Genomic DNA, 20,781 nt, shown 5'->3' with positions numbered 1-20,781 from the left:
ACAGCATCTACATTTTCTTCTAATTGGTAGAAAAATTAATGATCGTAATGGGCTTGGAGGAGCAGAAATACGAGGGACGGTCAGTGAGGATTAAATCTACAACTGACTCCACGTGAAATGATTCAATCTAACCTTTATTAAACTAACGATCCTTTACAAGTTGAACATTTAATGCGGTGACTGATGATGGAACAAAAATTTGACAAAAAGTGAAATATATATAGCCACCTCTGATTCACAACTAGTGAATTTAAACTCATGTAAAGTTGAAGCCTTTAAATGCCTCAAATTAATTTAAAAAAAGCAAACCAACCTTTAATATGTTAATCACAGATCATAAATTTTGTCTTTGCAAGGACTATTTCATCTCTTTTCTGTCAGGCAACACTCAGACATTTACATTTTTCCTGTGACTCAAGACTGTTGAAGGCGTAGACATAACAATTAAATGATAAATACATTTATTATGTCTTTGGTTGAAGCTACCGCTAACTCACTACTAGCAAACCCTTGCTAGCTAGTTAGCTAGCCTCTTTCCGTCTATCATGGGCAAGTGCAAATTTATTGATGGTTGGTTGGACAAATTTCATACATTTTAGCTATTGGTTTTCAGCTAAATAGTCTTAAATTTGAGTTGATGAAACCATTAGAAATCCTGGATATATTCAAAAGTAAGAAATAAATGCTTGAAATATTTCACTATTTGTGCATAATTAATCTACTTTTAAGTTTTACTTTTTTGATTTGAGTCACTGAAATAGTAGAACGTTCCTATAATCTAATTGGTTGAGTTGTTCCCGTAGAACTTGTTCTGTTTCCAAAGGAGATAAGAGGAAGTGTGTCAACAGAAAAAATGCACTTCCATAACAAGTGTGACCACTTCTGTGTGGCAATACAATGTCAGGAAGGGAAGACCTCAGCAATGAATCTCTTATAAAGTTATTTGTATTTTAAGAGTAAGTTACATTTAGATATCTCCTAAATCTGTCCTAACATTTTTAACAATACCCCCATTTTAAAAGTTAAATTTGAATTCTAGATTGTGGAACAATATCTTTTGATTGATGATTGACCTTAATCAACATCTCCATGGCTGGAGAAAACAAAACTCCTCATATCAGCACAAACACCTCATGCTAACTGTCAAACACTGTGGTGAAACAGTAATGATTTGAGCTTGCTTAAAGGTGATCTATGCTTCCTTGAACATGTTAGGATAGGTCTATACAAAGCATGTTAACATTTTTTGCACAAAATTATTCTTAGATAATGAGACTTTAGTCTGGTCAGTTCTGCCAATTTTGTCTGAATGTTTAGGGCCTCTGTCACTTTAAATCCAAGTAAGCTGCTGCTGGCTCTGCTTCCCAACTCAATGTTTACCCTTGTATGTAAAAATGGCTGCAATCAGATGCGCAATTGTACAACCATACGTCTTTGAAAAGCAGAAGTGGAGCCTCCTGCACAATCAACAAGGATGTAGCAAGTGGTTTCTGAATAGTAAGTCAACAATTAAACACTTATCTTTTCCAGCAGCCATTATAAAGCACAGTAAAACCAGCTGACTAAACATGCTGGAGCTCAGCTCGGGGTGCTAGGAAAAAGGTTGGGCTTCACAAGGGTTGCTAGGTAACAGGGCAGCACCCATTGAACATGACTCAACAATCAGGAGGTTTTTGAAAGTTTCGTTTTCCAGTCACCAAAAAATGTTAACTTATTGCCAAAAAATTATCTGGGTGTTTTTTTGTTTGTTTTTTTTAAGCACTTTGGTTGTTTTTATTTGCAATTTCAACCCAAATGGAAAATGTGCAAAATGTGAATTTTACATAACATGTCCCGTTTTACAACCTCTGTACCTGGGAACCGTGCAGTCATTGAGTCGACTTCAAACGCCTTTGTGCACCAACACATTAAGAGATCATCTTTCGGACACCAGAAGCTTGACCTAAATTTGGGTCCTCAATGGGAAAGCGATCCCAAACACAACAGCAACTCAACAACAGCAAGGGCCGAAAAAAAATAAATAAAGGGAGTTTCAATGTCCTGGCAGCTGAAGCTTGGCCTAACTGGGTCATGCAAGCAATGAAGCAATGCTATGTAAAGAAAAATAGGCCAAAATTCCTCCACAGCAAAGTGAGCGACTGATAAAGTCATACAGAAAATGATGTGATAGCTGCTAAAAGTGGTTCTCCAAGGCTTTCAAAGATGATGTGTAATTAGTTTTTCCATTTGAGCTTCATCTTTGTTTAATAAATAATGACTGTGTAGTCTGTAGTGTGTTTTGACACACTTGACTTTGGATTTAAATAGGGGAGTAGTGAGTGTACACCTCTGAGACTATAATGCCTGTTTTTGTAGCTTATCTGATTGGAGGTCATTACAACAATTCAGTTCGACAGTTCCCATTTTTCTTTGACGCCTCGTATGTGTGTGTGTGTGTGTGTAGGTGTGTGTGTCTGTTAGAGACACTATTTGTTTATGAGAGGGAAAACTAAGCTGGCACTTGCTGACAAAAGTGACGTTGGTCAAAAGACAAACAGAACTGAGTGAGCCCTCTTCCCAAAAATCCAACCAGAATAATCCAGTTTTACACACAAACACATTGTCTAAATAAGCCAGCTCAGCTCGCTGTGACTCATTTTATGTTCCCCATAGTTGCCTGGTGAGTAGAGCTGGAATATTTTGCCCGTATCCTTCGCTCCTCTTGTGGATCTCACACGCTCACACAAAGTCTTTCCACTATGATTCATTTTTTCGGGTTGTGACTTGCTGTGTCCAGCTCAACAGTTGTCAACAGCGCCTGAGCCAAGCACAACACCCGGCTTGCAGACAACTCAGTTTTTTGGACCTTTTCCTTTCCCCAACGATCATACATTTGCAGCAGTTGTTTGGACATCGCCCTTTTCTTTGCTTCAGCTGCATGTTTCAAAGCAGCTCAAGAAAAAAGGAAGCAGTTTGGGCAACGGGAATGGCGTTGGACTAATCCCGTATTTGCAGCCTGATTAAAATCTAAGCATAACCAACAGCTCCTGGTGTGCTTTCTTAAATTACTGAGCTCCTGCCAAAGTCAGCCACGTCAAGTCTTGAAGGTGGAAATTTTTTTCAAGATGTTAGGAAAATGCCTTGCAACTGGCAATCTGTTCCGGCCTTCCAGGAAGGGCCTCCGGGTTGCTCATTATTCCTTCCAGGAAGGCTTACTCGTTGCCCGATCGACGCTTACAGGAGAGATGTTTGGTTGGCCCATCAGTTGGAGTATTGTCACAGCCGCTTCTGATAAAGCCAGACCAGCTTCCAGGAAACCAAAGAATTACCCTGCAGCATTCCATCATTCCTTCGCCATCAGTGCACGCAGCAGACAGAAACAGCAGGAACGCGAGGCAGCAGAAGGAGTATGAAGGGGACATGGATCAATAAGAACCATATGGGAAGCACACAGACAGGCGAATGCACTTAAATACCATGTGTGTGCATCCAGGCCTGTAAAGACAAAGACTCTGATACGTTCATTTTGAAATGCAAACGCAGTCAATGCCTAATTCCTTTTTCTTTCTTTCCTTCTTTTTTTAAGTGGAGAATTTCCCAACTACATTTTACAATCTTGTGACTAACTTGATGTGAATTGAGATAATTAACAAGTTGTGCTTCCCCTTATCGCCTGAAATGCCACACACAAGGATGTGACAAATACCTGCTCAAGGTGTGATTAAGGCAAAGCATGCAGGAGGAAATGCAGTGATGTGACTATTGCTGTACTCATAAAGGGACGTGTTATAACAATTATATTCAATGTTGATTGAGGCTCAAAGTATGCAAAGAAAGTATCCACCGTGCCATTACACAGCAGCAGCCACCTGTACTGTTGCCACAAGGCAGGATTTATTCCTGTTTTATATGCTACATTCTGAACTTATAATCTTAATTAGGGATGGCCAATATGTACATTTTATCGTGAAATTTTGAGGTACTAGTGTGATAATGATGATAAAAAAAAGCGTATTACTTCTTCAAAAGGTAACTCAAGGCATGGAAAAGCATTCAAAGCACCAAAACTACTGCTCTTGAAAAGCGTTAACAGCTATTTAAAGGGGCAGTATTAAGTATTTTTCCGACATATAGTGTAATTTTATAGCCCAATCAAGTAGCTAAGTTATTTCAGTTGTTATAAAAAAGCTGTATACATCAAATATGATTTCAAAGAAGTTTGACTTTGTATTTTAACAACTTGAAATTGGTCCTCTGTCTCTTTACAAACTCATGCTCTTTCTGAAACTCCTATTACAAAAGTACAATAGTCCTAATATCGCTTCTCTCTTAACCCTTTAGCAACATTTTTATCAGCATTGCACTGAGAAGTAGTTCTTTTAATGAGCTCAGCAGATGCACAGTTGTTTGCTAATTGCTGCTGGCTAGTCTGCAGGAGCTGAGTGGGAGAGTCTCCAAAGAGGAGCTGCATTTTGAAGGTGACCCTCGATCCACCCTGGTGTTTTGCAGGGTTGAATGGTTGCCACGGGAGAGGGGGGATGAGCAGCATCAAAAGGAGGGTGATTGACAGCGCAAAGATCTGCCTTTGGGCAGATAACACTGGGAGTGCTGGGATAAGCTTGATTTGTTTCTATAGATTACCTGTTTTATACCATACTGTCACGATACAGTGACCGTTCCAACAAATATTTACAAAAAAATTTTTTTTTTTTAAAGTTACTTACTGCACAAGTTTAAAAATGTGATGCATTGTTTTCCCTCTGAGTGTTCTTGTAACTCCCGGACTGCAGCTGCAAAAACGTAGCAGCAGAAAAGCTCAAATGCCAAATGACTTACTGTAACAGCGAGGAGTCAGACCCAACCCTCCAACACTCTCAGGTGTCACTGTGTGTCCCCACAGCAACCAGCCAACAAGGCTGCACAGTATTTGAATTTGACACTCCAACGGACACACACACACACACACACACACACACACACACACACACACACAAGTTCAAGCACTACCATATGCACATGCATATGTGGTGAGTAAAGGGGGTTTTGAGTCATGAATGAATGGCAGAATCCCATCTTTTTAGAACAAGCTGCAGAGCTAGAATGAAGAGATTCTCTCTTTGTACAAGTAAGAAAATGCTCTATTTTTTCTTTGAATATGATTTTTATTTTCCATTTCTGTTCTTAGAGCAAAGTGGAATCAATGCGAAGTTTCTTATTTGTGTGCAGAAACTGACAGTGATTCAGAATTTTTCCTCTTATAAAATGTTTCTCTTGCTTTTTACTAGAATGAAGAAAAACAAAAACAAGCAACTGTATAATATCACAGATTTGGTGTTTACTGCACAAGCTGTCTGAATAAGCAATGTAATGAAATGCAGAAGTTGAGGTTGAGAAATTTCCTCTGCTTTACGAACAAGGAAAGGACTTCTTGTGACACTTTCTGTGATTGTTCCTGACCAAAACTCGGAAATGTAAACTTTTTGTCATCTATTACAGCAACAAACTGTGGTAATAACTAAAAATTACAGGAAGTAAAATATATTTTAAAAAAAAGCTTAAGTTTCCTAATAGTCTGAATGTAGAGAGAAAAGGAAGAGAAACCCAATTCCAGAAAAATGAAGCAAAGAAACACTTAAAGACAACATGAAAAGAGGAAGAGAGAAAGCATCTGCATATTAGGCACTTGGTCCTTGTGTATTTGGATTGTAGTTTTTATTTGAGTTTTTTGATAATTTCCTCTTCATTTCTACAGGTCTTGCCATAATACTTAATTCCTTGGTTTCTTTGTTTAATCTTTTATTCTGTTGTTTGTACATCTGGATTTAGTTCTTGTAGATCAGTATTAGGTTTGTGGTTCCTTTCATGTCTTAGCTCAACTCCTTTCATATTAATTAGTCTCTTTCCCTTAGTTTCCCTGCTTGCGTTCCCAACCAGATTTTAAGTTTTAGAACATAAAAAATATCTAATTAATTCCAGTAATTAAGAAAGATTCTGTTTTCTGCTGACCCAAGTTTATTTTTCCTGATTGAAGCGCAATTTTAAAACCCAAACACGTACCAAACCCTTATTTTTTTGTGTACTTCTTGTTCTGTTTATGCAAATACACACTCCCACTAAACCGCACTGAGTCATGGAGTTCCACAAGGTTCTGTGTTTGGACCAGTAGTATAAGGAATCCCGCCAGGTAGTCAAAATTAGTAAGTTTGATTTAGTTAGTCAACGTAAATCAATATTATTGTGCAGATGAAACTTACCTTAACAGTAAAACTGAAAGCATTAACTGGCAGTGGACTTCAAAGTGGGTTCATAGTTCATACATTTTATTTTCTTCATCAATAGCCTACACTGTGGTCTCAACAGTAAAAAAAAAAAAGTCATTACTCAACTCTTTCCCTTTTCCGAGGCTGCAGCTGGAGGATGCTAGCACTCTATTAAAAACCACCAATGAGTCATCACCAAAACATCTTTTTGGGAGTGATTTTGTGTCTTTTCCCCCTGCTACCTCTCATATACTTTCAATGTAATTCAAAGACACCGAATGTGAGCAGCCACACATTTCTGCCAACAGATGTCAGGGTTTTCTGTTTTGCCTGACCAGGAATCCAGTTGGATGTAACAAGCCCTGTGAATGAAGTCTGTTTCCTTACTGCCTCGCTGCAGCCTCTGCATACAAAACACATTTTTCATTTTAAAATACTGTTAATGTCTCACATTTCCGTCTCAGTTTTTCAGTCAGCCGATAGAATCCAAATATTTTTGCATATATTTAAAAAATATTTATCCAGTCTTTGATTTTTTTTTTCCCAGTCAAAATCCAGACTTTTCCAAACTGCAAACAATGGAAATAAATGAATTCTCTACTTTGCATGTTTCATTTCAATTAATTCAAGCTTTATTCAAATAGCTCTACCTCATGTGTATTTGTTAAGACATCTGTTCGTCTATTTTTTCCCCTAACACAAAGGATCACATTTGTTCCTGGAAGAAGGAAACGGGGGGTCTGCAGAGTGTGTGTGTATGTGTGCATGTGTGTGTGTATGTGTGTGTGTGTGTGTGTGTGCACAAAGCAGCATCTAAATGCAAGAACCAATCAGAGACCTGAACAGACACAGAGCCCCCCAAGTGCTGCTGGTTTATAGGGCCCAGCTTCAGAGAAGTCACATGACTTCCCATCGAGCGGCTGGACTGAGAGGGGAGGAAGAAGAGGGCGAAGTGGGGAAGGAGGATGAAGAAAAGGAGAGAAAAGAGGGTCAAGAGGGTGACGATGCTGTGAGGTGTGAATTGAAGGTCTGGTGTGGATGGATGTAGAAAAAACAGACATAAACGACGGTTCTTGGAAGTGAAATTGTACTGGCTGATTGATGCCAGTAAAATTAACAAGATGAGAAATAACAGACGGAGAGGCCAAGTCAACAAGGTGGAAAAATGAAGGATGAGATGAATCAACATAGACAGCTGAGAATGGCTGCAAGATAATATAAACTGTACAGTTACCATCTGATGGTTTGGACTGAGAAGGAAGTCCCACTTCTTTCACTACTACTCCCTCATCCTCAATTAAGTCAAATCAAAGAACATCTCAAAGCTTTTGAAATACAACCAAAAGTCATTAACATCCCATGGCCAGTCAGTACTTAATCTCCATGGTTACTGAGAGCACAAGCTGGTGGACGGAAATTGGTGACCAAGGATTCTCACAAATTTCTAAATTCATCAATCCTTTCACCCCAATCGACACCTTTAGTAGTCTGCACACTGTCTGGAAGCTAACTAGAGTGCACAAGCTAGTTAGCACTTAGTTGCCATGGATACTTTGGATGCAGGGATATTGCTGACAAAGAAGACACACTGAGTTTTATAGCTGGGGTTTCTTAGAGAAAATTTTCTGTTGTGAAAAATGTTGACAGAGTAATAATTACTCCTCAGTATACATGACTACGGTGACTGAACGAATGAATGAGTTGGAGGGAGGCTTTATAACCTGTTTAACAAAATAAAAGCCCACATTTTATACAGGTAGCCCATAATAAGGTCAACAGTATCTGATTTGGAGGCTGGCTCACTGCCATAGACAGTAGACAGGAGAGAATACATTTCACAGAGTTTCACATACAAACTCTATAAAAGAGGTGAAAGTGTTAATGGCTACTTTTTTTGTCTAATATTGAACAGATTACAATAGGACCAGGCAATAAATCAATAACACTATATAATGACATGTGATCAATATTAATTGATATGTCTGGTAAAATATTCAATTCTCAATATATATATAATATTTACTGAAATCCGATCCAGAACCACACAGCAAGGTTGGTGGAATGAACTAACTCACTCGCTCTTTGGTTACCTAGCAACTCACTCACTCTTTGGTTACCTAGCAACAACCTGTCGAACAACTTGAGCAGAAGCAGTTTCAGTGGTTTAGCCACAGGGGTGGAGAAAGGACTCAAAAAATGTACTTAAGTACAGTAACGAAGTACTTGTACTTCGTTACTTCCCACCACTGTTTAGCCATGTGTCATAACTGCCTAAAAGTAAAAACATCAGCTTGGAGCAGCAACTGTGGATAAAATAGGAAATGTTACACAACTAGTTTAGCCATATCTCAGATATTTAAAACAAAAAAACTTAATCTATAACTATTGATTAAATGAGACGCTTACATCGTGATTTGTTTTTCAGCCATGGTGTCCAGCCCTAGATTATTAAAATAGTTACTGATGTCTCTACTGAATGTCTCTCTCTTTTTAGGACATTTCAGCTTTTTAATAAACGGTATGTACCCGTACATTCACTTTGAAAAATTTTAACTAAACTTAAATAGTGGGGTTCTTTGGCTAACCAAACAGAGACCGGAAGTATAGCAGATAGAAAAAGGATGTAGGATGTACTTCTGCTAAAATGATCATCCATGGAGAAAATGTGGGAAAGACAGTCTATTTGTTTTTGTTTTTACCCATCACTTTTTGTTGGTGGTCATTTTCTTCACTCTGAAGCAATTGTATTAATAATAAAAGAAAGAAGAAAACACAGCTCCTGCTTAAGCTCAAGTAGAGTCAATGACCCGCCCATTAGGATGATTCCAGGTGTTGTTTGTGAGCATAAAGTTCATCAGATAAGAAAACGTTGGTGTTTTTTTTTACAGTGTTTTCTATGTAACATCTGCTGATAATATGAAATCAACCTCTCTCTCCAAATGACCCTGTTGCATGTTTATCTAATATAATTAGCTTCAGCTGTGACTCATTTTTTCACTGAGCCAAATGAGGAAAGAGAACATTTAACTGCAGCTGGAGTATGGCTATGCATCAGCATTTCAACTTCTTATTAAACAACCATGTTAGCTTAAAATTATTTTTTTAGGGCGAACTTGCTTATTGTGAAAGGCGAGTAATCTGCAGAGTGACAGATATTTAAAGCTTGAGTTGCATGACAGATGGAGTCTTCTGAACATAGTTTACATTACTATAAAGTTGCTAAACTCAAACCACTAAAACAAACTCAATATGTAGAAATAATTACACTTGAACTACCAATAAGTGGTTTGGTCATAAGAAGTAATGTGATTCTTGGGAAATATTACTCAAAACCAAAACAGAAATTGCGTCTCAGTTTTTATTTATTTATTTATTTTTTACCTCTGTTCAGTGGTGGGCACTCTTCCACTAATCCGCTAATAGCAAGCTAATATTTCATTTAGCATATTAGCGTTTTTGCTATCTTTGAAAGCGTTTATACCATCTAGCTTCCCCATGATTCATTTTTCTGGGCAAATTCTAACGTGCTAATTTACTTGGATATTTTGTAAGCTTTCAGTTGAATAAAGTTTGACATTTATGTAAAGGTTTTGTTAATCGACTGTTGACAATTCTTCAAGGAGTTAAATGGTTATATTTACGCCCTTATTTTGAAGTGGGAAAAGACTGTTTACAGTTTTCAGTTCTGTTAACTCGGCTCAAGTTCTCTTTTTTCTTTTACATATGAATTGTTTTGAGAACCTTCTTCCACCCATTCTGTTGTGGAACAAATGACATTTATTCTGCACCCAGATTGAATCGTGCTGTAGTTCTACAGAAAACAGCTTAAAATATGCACACAGTATGCAGTAAAATGATTCTGCATATTGTGACACTGATTTAATACCATTGATGATCTTAGTTTGATATATCATCAAATTTCTGACTTTCAGGTGTTAAAAGTCAGAACTTTTAACACTTGAAAGTATTTAATAGTTTATTGACATGATTTGTGTGATTTTTTTTCTAAATAAACACAATGAGAAAAATTATAATTTGAGAGCAAATCGAAACAAAATATATTTTGAGGTAGAGTTGAGAAATTACAACAAAAATAAACAACATTTAAGGAGAGAATCAAAACGTAATGATCGTACCACACTAATATTGATCTGATGCAACTTGGTATCAATATTATCAATATGTTGGACTGATCCGCCCATCTGTAGAAGTTAGCGCTTTAGCATTAGCTTCAAACCAAATATAGCACTATTGCAGTAACAGAAGTAATAATTAAGTTTAGGGTTTTGAGGTTATTGCATCTGACTTTTTAGTTACTTGTGCTACCCACTGCCTCTGTGCTGAATTATCAGCAGTGCGTTTAAAGCTTTCTATAGGGTACTGGTTTGTCTAGTCTCCAAGTCACAACATTTTGCCAAACTTCCTTCTTCTCACTGGATAGATTATCACTTTATGAACTTTAATCTAAGCTGGAAAATATATCACCACTCCTGATTTGGACAGACGTAGCCTGTTTTTCTTTTTCTTTTTTTTTCTTTTTTTTTTTTACATTGTTTTACATATTTCTCTATTTTAATATTGGAAATTAGTTTGACTGTTGTGAGCCACATGTCTAAACACAAGGTAGCATCAGCCATGTATTCCAGAACAACAATAAATGACAGATAATGCATGTCACTGAATGTACTTGCAGAAAATAACCACACAAATGTGCAAAGTCAAACACATCCAGAAGGCTCCTGATAAATGAAGGGGGTGGTATATGGTGAAATGTGAAACAGATGTCACCCATTTTGCAAGCACTGATGTCGACACCTTTCAGCTAAACAGAGATGAGAGTTTTTGTGTGTTTTTTTTTTTTAAAAGAAAAAACTCATTTGAGGGAAGGCTTCCCATAAACACCTGTCTTGTTCCGGTTAATATCTCTTGTCATGGTGAAAAAGTGATGGCCTCAGGGAAAGAGGAGAGAGAAAAGAAGGTGAGGAGGGGAGAGTGTCACCTCCATACTGTTATGATCCGTGTGTTTGAGTGTTTATTTTTGACATTTTCTGTGCTTCTGTCCTGTTTCCTCTGAGTCTCTGTCCTGTCCTCCCCGTTGATTGTCCCCCAGGTGTGTCTACTTACCTGATTACCCTCCCTGTGTATTTAAACCCACCTGTGTCTGTGTTCTTCGTCGGGTCCTTGTCTAACATTGTCAAACCTTTGCCTGTTTCCTCGTGTCTCCAGTTGTTCCTTCGTGCTGTTCTGCTGGATTTATTTTCATTAAATTTATTATTTTTTCATCTACCTGGGTCTCAGCGTGCGATCCTCACTATAACCACACCGCTTCATGACACATACCCCTCCGTCTGCGAAAGGGAAGAGCTTGTGTGGGATGAACACATTCGTTTATTCATTCTGCTCATCTATTTTCAGCCCAGTGGGTTTATGGTTATTGGAAAGGCGTTGCCATCTCGCTCCTTCCCAGAAGGAGTCAATATTTCTCCCTCTCCTTCATTTCTCCCTCCGTGCTCGCTGTTTTTTTTTTTTTTTCTCTAATTCAATATTTTCTCCAAAACACCACTCTCCCTTTTGAGCGCGTACGAGGGGGGAAATGCTGGAAGGAAGGCGTCTGAGAGAAACAACACAAAAAAAAAATAAATAAATAAATAAAAAAGCGAGGTCACAGAGTGCAGCCTCAGCAACAGTCCTGTAAAAACTTTACTTGGGACAATTGTCTCCCATCTTTTTCCTTATCTTTTCACACTTCCATCGCTGCTCTGCCCTGCGTACTGATGCATCTTTATCTCTCCCTTGTTCACAGCTCTTGTGGCCCTCTCGAGACCAACTGTGGCCAATTTACAATAGCTGATGTTTGCTAATGACTCTTAATGACGACTTGTTATGGATCATAAAACCTGGCTCTCCTTCTACCAATATCAACTTTAACTACAGTGTGGGGCAGCCCTGATAACACACACTGGGACTTTTATCAGGACATGGAAATCGGCTTGGACAGTGAGAGCATGCATGCGAGTGGGAAATGTGTGCAAGGAAGGGAGGAAGGGAGGGCGATCGTGCCTGTAATGTGAATGCAGCTGTAGCATTAGTATGGACGAAAGAAGGGTGTCAGGGGGAGAGGAAGGGTTGGTTTGTATCACTGCCTATCTCTCCCTCGCTACATAGTGGCAGCATTCCCACAAGAAATTTAGGGAGGAAGGGGCTTTATTTCCCAGAAAAAAATACAGAATCATGCCAGCAATAACCAGTTTGGTTTGGACCTCAGCTCATAGCTTCATCATGCCATGTTTGTGTTAAACTGGGGTTTTGAAATGTGGTGGTTGTGGGATCAGTCAGAAATGGCTTTGCAGATTGACACAAGGATAAAAGTGTGACCCCCCTGCAGATTTACGGTACAGAAATGTGTGTGTGTGTTGATGTTACATGAGTGGATTTACATGCTTTGAAATATAGACATATACAGATTTAAATTGAAAGTGTACTCCACAAAAATTATGTTTTACAAAAATGGATTCCTTTTAACTATCGCTATTTACTTAATGGGACAGTATCATGTGTTTTACAGGCACATAGTGACATTTTTTAGCACAATCAAGTTGGTCTGAAAATGTTATATATGAATCAAACATGAATTTAAAAAATTTTTGACTTTGCAATTTAACGCTTTAAAATTTGGTCTCTGTCTTTTTAAGAAGCTCCTACTCTTTCTGACACTTCAGCATGTCACCACAACAATGTTTCTCCATTAAGCCTTTTACAACCATTCTTACAAGTGTTGCACTAACAAGTAGTTCCTATTATTAGAGTAGTTCCACCAGGTGTTTGCTAACTGCTGCTGCCACTAGTCTGAAGGGTATATTATGTAAAAATTTAATTTTACATAATACACCCCCTTAAAAATATTAATAATAATAACAATAGTAATTAGTTTGTGTTTTTTATCCATTTCCTGTTTTGTGCATCTTTAATTTTATTACTTTTCAAATCTAGCCTTATAAACAGAATATCCATTGTTAATTTTTATTTAATACATATCAATCTGGTTAATTCAATTTTCTTCATTTATCTGGCATTAGATAAATGAATTACAATGTTTATGACTATTTACAGACAATGATGGCTGAATATCACAATTTTTGGTGTGAGACTCTGACTGTAATTCATAAACACTTCTCATAAAAACAGTTTTTGTTTCAATAAATACCTCTAATTTTTCTAATGAAGTTTTAAGTTTATGTCACCACATACCTAATTATCACCCGTGGTTTAAAGAATAAATATTTAATGTACTGTAATCCAATCCTAATTTGTCTGTTTTATTTTTAATATTCAAGAGTTAAACCATGATCATAGACTAGTTTGTATTAACCTGTATAAGTTAGGTGAGTTTATACTCTGGATAGTTTCCTATTGATAGTTTTGATGAACCATCTACAAAAAATAAAAAATAAAACATGTTGTAGGTCAACATAGTTGGGATGTTGGCGTCCCCTCGAGGCCAACCCGGTTCAGAACATCAGGACGTGTAGATTGGTAATCTATTTGTCTCCCCTTACTCCGTCAGTCAATGATTATCGATTCAAACCACCGATTCAAAGTTCAACGTATAACCACCTGAAGAGAAGATGACTAAAGAAGGAGCATCATGTTTCTGAAAGCATTTTCCTGCAGAGTTTTGGCCTCTTTTCCTCGCAGGAAGCCGCTCTGTGCACAATATGCGGCTCTTGGACATCCCAAGCGGAGCTACTATAACGCCGGGAAACCTGGGTGCCCCGGACCCGGTGAGGCGGCTCATGTCCGGGTGGTGGATCTCCGCAGCGACACGGTGACCAAGCCGGGGCCGGCGATGCGCCAGGCCATGGCGCAGGCCGAGGTCGGAGACGATGTGATGGGGGAGGATCCGACAGTGAACGGTCAGAGTGTATACGAGGCTAAAGATGGGCCTAACGGGGAGAAAGTTGATAAAAACAAATAAACACAACTACTTTATTATTATTTTTTTAAAATAGTTACTCGCAATAGTATTATTCCAACTAAAGGATCCAGACGAAAACTACAAACTTTACTGTAGTTGCAGTGATTTTACATCATAGACCAACACATGGTAGCACTTAATTGAAAAGTTTTCTTTCCTTGCTTAAGAAACGCATCCCTACAGCATGATGGGTAAACACCATCCTGTTTACCCTCCACACATAACGCTTTGAATGTAGGCATTTTGACTTCCCCCTCCTGTTTGCTGTGGCGAAGTGCTAACAGGACAGATTTGTACAGAGAACAACAAATAGATGCCAACACATTCCCCCACCCGAGTTATGGATCTGTGTAGCTCCTCCAGAGTTACTGTGGGACTTTTTGCTACATTTGTCTTTACCATTTCCAGATGGCGCATTAAATAGAGTTTGATTAGGGCTGCATGATATTAGAAAAACCTGAAAGAAGTGATAATATTGGTAAATATGAACGACTTGTAATAGATAAACAGTTACTTAGCTCACAAGTGGTAGCTTCTTTCTGCCTCAGGATCATTGCATGTAGTTTTAAAATAAATGCACCTGCTTGCTATTATTTTGTTTCTAAAGCTTTTCTTTTTGCTGCATTAGCAACAAGCATTACCAAATATATTACAAGCATAGAGAGCCTGAATGCATTGCATTGATTTTCTGCAGTCCAAGTTTTTCTTTGCGATATTAATATTGTTGCATGTTCTATAACATAATTTTTCTTTAAACCTCTCTGATATTTAACCTCAATCTGTCTTGTTGTTGGTCTTCATTATGTTGTTTCTTCTATATTTATGTCAAACAGCTTTATTTTATTTGTGGCAATCAGAGTACAAGGGATCTGAATACAAACAAGCACCATATTTTTCATATGTATTTTCATGTATGTGCTACTTTGTGTTGGTCTATCACATAAAATCCCAATAAAATAAATAGAAGTTTGTAGCTTTGAAGTGACAAAATGTGAAAAATATGTAGGAGAATGAAAAAAAAATCACTATATTTGTAAGTTTAGAGTAGTTTATTAAAGCGCTGAATAAGTGTTTTACTTAACTTTTTAAGAAACTGATTGTTCCTAACTGAGGAGCTAATGATTTACTGAGTTTATGAGTTGCACAAAGCGCTTTACATTAAGCTTACCCGCTATAAAACACACACATCTTTGCTTTTTTGACCCTAATAAAACTCTTCTGATTTCTGCAGAGTTGCAGAAACTTGCAGCAGAAATGTTTGGGGTGGAGGCCTCCCTGTTCGTCCCCTCAGGAACCATGAGTAATCTCATCGCAGGTAAGCATTCATTTGCAGGACGGAGCAAAGACGAATGTGTAAACGTGTGTTTCTCTTTTCAGTGATGGTGCACTGCAGGGAGCGCGGCGACGAAATGATTGTGGGGGATCTCTCCCACATGCACATCTACGAGCAAGGAGGAAGCGCTCAGGTGAGACATTTGGAGGAAAGAGAAAACCTTTTCTATTGTGCGCCGCACTGTAAAGGGACACTCCGTCCTCCTATGTGTTGACACAGCTGGCCGGCGTCCACGCCACCACGGTGACCACTCGTCCTGATGGGACATTTGACTTGAAGCAGCTGGAGTCCAAGATTCGGCACGGTTACCCCGACCCCCATTACCCACGCACACGCCTCATATGTGTGGAGAACACACACAACATCCAGGGAGGACGAGTGCTGCCTCTGCCCTTCCTGCAGGAGGTGTGTGTCCTCTCAAAGGCTTCACTGGAGATTTTTAGAATTACGTGGATTTATTTTTTATTTATAAACTACTGCTGTAATCAGGACCAGACTTTAGAAAGGACACTTTTTGTAATGAATGAATGCTTTGCATTGCACTTTATATAAAACGTACAGACCCATTTTTATGAATATAAACAATATTCAAGTCTGAAATTACTTATAGATAATTGGAGTTGTAGCCAAATAATAACTTGAACTGGTTTAATTATATACTTAAAAAAACATAGTAGGCTACTTGTATGTTTTGAAATTTTTGTAAATTAATTATGCTGGCTTTATGTATGTATGTATTACATGGAAATTAAAGCAGTTTTCAGATATTCAGATTGTTTTTATATGGTGAATTTTAAAATAAATATAAATAAAAATCTTTTAAAAAAACCCCTCAATTATAGTGGTACAATAAACCCTGCGATGGGTTATACATTTCAACCCAATTTTGGGTCATTTTAACTTTAAGCAATGATCAATTTAACCCAACCTTTGGGTAGTGGTCATAACCCAATATGTTGGGATTACACCAGCCACCCAACCCAGTTGAGTTAAACCAGCCCAGCGTTGGGTCGGTCCAAATTTGACCCAGCACTGGGTTACAAATTAGGTTGTTTTTAACCCACCATTCTTTAGTGTGTACCCACTCCAGCCATTCCCAGCCGGTCACCCAGCAACTTAAAAGCTGGTCAGCTGGTTTACAAGCGTATTCGATGTACAATAGCTGCTGGGGGAAAAAAGTGGGGGTTTTTTTGTTTGTTTGTTTGTTTACTTACCATTCAGGAACCACTTGCTGCATTCTTGTTGGTTGTGCAGACAGCTCTACTAATGCTTTTCAAAGACATGCAGTTGGACAATTGCACATCTGTTAAGTTGGGGGAGCATGGCCAGCAGCAGTTTATTTGGATTTAAAGTGAGAAGAGGGCCTAAAGCAGCTCATTCTGAAAGCAGCTCAAAATAGGCAGAACTGAGCAAAATCTCATTATTGTGCAAAAAATGTAATGAACATGCTTAATATAGCCCATAAACCTATGCTAACTTGTTCAAGGAAGTATAATATGTCACTTTCAAGGTTTGTTCTTAAATTAACATAATTAATAATTAATGTATCTCAAACAAACTGGGATTTCATCAAGTCTAACATGTCTGTATCACTCTCAGGTTCGTGCTTTAGCAGATCGCTACGGGTTGTCAGTTCACATGGATGGAGCGAGGGTGATGAACGCCGCCGTGGCCCTTAGCGTGCCTCCGTCCTCCATACTGCAGCACATGCACACAGTCAGTGTCTGCCTCTCCAAGGTGGGTTGTGATGAAACCACATAGATTTTCCCAGAGATGGAATTGTGTGACGTTCCCAGGCTTTATTTGTCTCAGGGTTTGGGCTCGCCGGTGGGCACCATGCTGGCCGGACCTCGGGACTTCATATCCAGAGCAGTGCGCTGCCGTAAAGCCGTAGGCGGCGGGATGCGACAGGCTGGCGTCCTTGCAGCAGCCGGAAAGCTGTCTTTGTTGGAGATGGTAGGACGGCTTGAGGATGATCACCACAATGCCAAAACCTTTGCTCTGGGTGAGTGGCTCACCATCCCGTATTTAAGAAAAAGATCAATTAATCTGGGTGTTGTTGTCCATCACCAACTGAGGGAAGTGGCAGTGCTGTAGATTAAATATGACAGGAGGTATGAGTGACGTGTACATGTAATGGATAAGAGTGTCGCAATAACTCAATTAATCACATGATAAAAATTTCCATTTGCATTCTCTCTCTTTCTACCAAAAACTCAACAACTCTGGTGCTTAGGTCTCAACTAGCCCTTTTGTTTACCGAGACTTTATCATTCATTTTTATTTGTTTTGTTTTTAAATTTTGGATGTTTAAAATGTCTTCCAGTTCCAGTGTTAAATGTTAAATAGAATTAAAGTTTACTGATCTTTGAGAACGTGTTCTTGCATTATTATATCATATCAATTATATTACTTGAAACGTTTGATTGATATTGTTAATTGCAATAACTTCTGGGAAAAATTATCGTCAAAATTTATATAGACCAGGAAAAGATTTTGCTTTAGATTGTTTTGCTAAACATGTATGGATGTATTTCAGGATACTTTAGATAGTAGGCATATTGTAGAATGCATAACAATAAATTCATCATTCAGATATGATTTGGAAAGAGTAGAAATTGTCACATGGAGTAAAAATTATTTTTAACCCTTTCATGCATAGTGGTCACTGCAGTGGACAGCTATCTAAAAGCCATTTTCTTGTGCTTCTTGTGGATTTTTATGTTATAAATGCACACAGACCACTGAAGTGGACACTAATGCATCATAAAATATACTATCAACTACTGGCCATCAGCTGCAAATGCAAGAAATTTTTTTTCTTAAATCCAATATGGCCGACAGACAAAAAAGCATGCCGACCGATCCAGTCCCTCCTTCAACTGTAGATGACTCTTGCAGGTAAAAAAAAATACTGTGACATCAGATAACCCCTAAAGAATAATACTACTGATGTATTTTTCAAATAACAACTTTGTATTTGGAGAAAATTACAATTGATCACCTAAAAAAAATGTAAAAAAAATTTTTTACAAACATTTTTTCCCTACCTTTTTTTTATGCCTTAAGAAAATAAATAAAATAACCCTTTATGCTTTAAAGGGTTATTTTTTTCTATGACATGTCACATGTTTGAAATAAATAAATATTTCTCTTAATTTATTTGTATTTTTCCTTCTACCAGCTCTGCTCGACTGCGAGCCCTCCCTGTTTGACGTGGACATGTCGGCTGTGGAGACAAATATCCTGCGTTTCAGAATAAAGGATCCTGCCTTGAGTCCCCAGGAGGTCTGTGCCCTCATGGGTCAGGTTGGGGAGGGGGAAGAGGCGGCTCTGGGGCAGGGAGTCCGGGTTCTCATGTTCCCTCATTATGAGAACTCCATCAGGGCGGTGTGGCATCTTGGAATATCCCCTGAAGACACCCAGCTGGCTATCAAGAAAATGCAGTTTGTGGCTGGTCAGCACTTGAACAGTAGAACCTGAGTGTCTGAATAATAACATCAATTATATAATATTAAAGGAGTAATCTTGACAAGGACTCATATGTGCTAAAAAAATATACAACTGGAAGATCTTTGGATGTTGAGATTTACTTTCTTTCAGTGCAACAGCTTTCTTATTTTTCAATAAATTTGATCTTCACCCTTTTCTCTTCTTTTGATTTTCAAACAATAAGTTACGCAAAGATTTTCAGTATGACTAATAAAACATTTATACATATGTATGTAAAAGATTGGTTAAAAAGGATTTGTTGGAAAAATTTCCTTTAAAGTAAATCAGCTTAATAGAAATAAAATAGAAATTGCTTCATAATTCATTCCAGAGTTTTTTTTAAGGTTAAAATATATAAATAGTAGTATTAACAACTAACTTTAGTTTCATCTAACTAAAGTATATTCCTCCACTTTATTTGTGAAGGTCAGATTTGTGGAGTGCTGTGGCTCTCTTCATTACCCCTTTAGAGGCTTTTGAAGACAATTGATTAAACTGGATTTTAGAGTCAAGCAATTGAATATATTCACTTTGCAGGTCATTTAAAAGAATAATAACTTGTATAATTTTAATTTTATTTTACAAGTTTTCCCTTGGAGTGATTGTGCAAGGCACTGGATGATTACAAAATAACATATTCAAACATAAACTATTCAGTATCTCTGACTGATTTGTGCCAAAGTTAAATAGCTATCTATGTAGGATACATGTTCACCTTCAAAACATACTTTACTTTCCCTTAACTCATGTGGCCACTAGATGGCTCTAGTGCTTGGTGCTAGTAAGTAGTATAGTACAGTATGCTATAGTAAGCAAAAGCTAAAACACAGGATATGGTATATTATTCAGTAGCAGTACACTATGTGATATTGTGAGATGTCACAAAAAACACATTGTTACTGTTTACGCTGCAGTGTGAATTTGTGACAAAAGTTCTGGCAGCGGTGGGATTCGAACCCACGCCATCGAAATGACTGGAGCCTAAATCCAGCGCCTTAGACCACTCGGCCACGCTACCGTTCCCGCCACTTCTGCCATCCTCCGATCTATAAAACTGTCAGGAAAACTTATCCCTTGCAGACTAAGGTCTTACCAAGCTGACCTGTTATAATGGTTAACAACGTCCATTTACCTGATCATAAAACGTTTTCAAAGCTCGATTGAGATTTTTGTTTTCATTTGGTGGTCACTGCAACAAACAAAAGGTCTTATATATGTAGTGAACCACCAAATGAAAAGAAGACCAGTTCAGCAACAGGTGAATAAAACCGTAAGTAATAATTGTTGTGTTCAGTACAGTTGTTTTGCTAACTGCTGATATTTTTCTGAACCAAAGCAGACCAGACTGACTAAAATGAACCAAAACAGTTTGGAAAAAGAGGGAACGTGTGCCTGTGAAGAAATAACAATATTTAACTGGAATAAAAATGAAAGGCCATTTAGTTAGAACGTTTTATGATCAAGTTGATTACACCTTACATTGTAAATTAATTTGATGTATAACCTTGACATTTATGTTGTAGGGACAGGTTTACACAAGAATTTTGTGTTTTCTGATCCCTTTTCACATGTGTACAGTCAGTAATGTAAGAGTTCATGGTGACATTAAATTGAATGAATGATCATTCAACTGTTTGTGGACTAATTGACTGACTGATTTATTGATTGACTGACTGATTGATTAGAGTATGTACTCAGATTATCCCCAGCATCCAGTTAACTATTGGTATTTGGTTAGTTTC

At 38.0% G+C, this 20,781-nt stretch overlaps 1 protein-coding gene and 1 non-coding gene across 2 annotated transcripts; one reads left to right on the top strand and one right to left on the bottom strand.

Moving 5' to 3' along the window:
• Positions 1 to 13,739: 13,739 nt before the first annotated feature.
• Positions 13,740 to 19,274, top strand: tha1 (threonine aldolase 1). The gene is made up of 7 exons (XM_015052279.1): positions 13,740 to 14,152; positions 15,446 to 15,529; positions 15,592 to 15,680; positions 15,767 to 15,952; positions 17,147 to 17,284; positions 17,360 to 17,552; positions 18,732 to 19,274. Exons 1-7 carry the CDS (start codon positions 13,885 to 13,887, stop codon positions 19,028 to 19,030), a joined length of 1,257 nt encoding a protein of 418 aa, XP_014907765.1. The 5' UTR covers positions 13,740 to 13,884; the 3' UTR covers positions 19,031 to 19,274.
• A 701-nt stretch (positions 19,275 to 19,975) lies between these two features.
• Positions 19,976 to 20,057, bottom strand: trnal-uag (transfer RNA leucine (anticodon UAG)). The gene has a single exon. It is a non-coding gene; the product is annotated as a tRNA-Leu (tRNA).
• Positions 20,058 to 20,781: the final 724 nt, after the last annotated feature.

Source organism: Poecilia latipinna, unplaced genomic scaffold (genome assembly GCF_001443285.1).
Source record: "Poecilia latipinna isolate Pla-1442-1.1 unplaced genomic scaffold, P_latipinna-1.0 Scaffold1098, whole genome shotgun sequence".
NCBI classification, from domain to species: Eukaryota; Metazoa; Chordata; class Actinopteri; order Cyprinodontiformes; family Poeciliidae; genus Poecilia; species Poecilia latipinna.
Note: the sequence above shows the minus strand (reverse complement) of the source record. Positions and strands in the feature narration are given on the sequence as shown.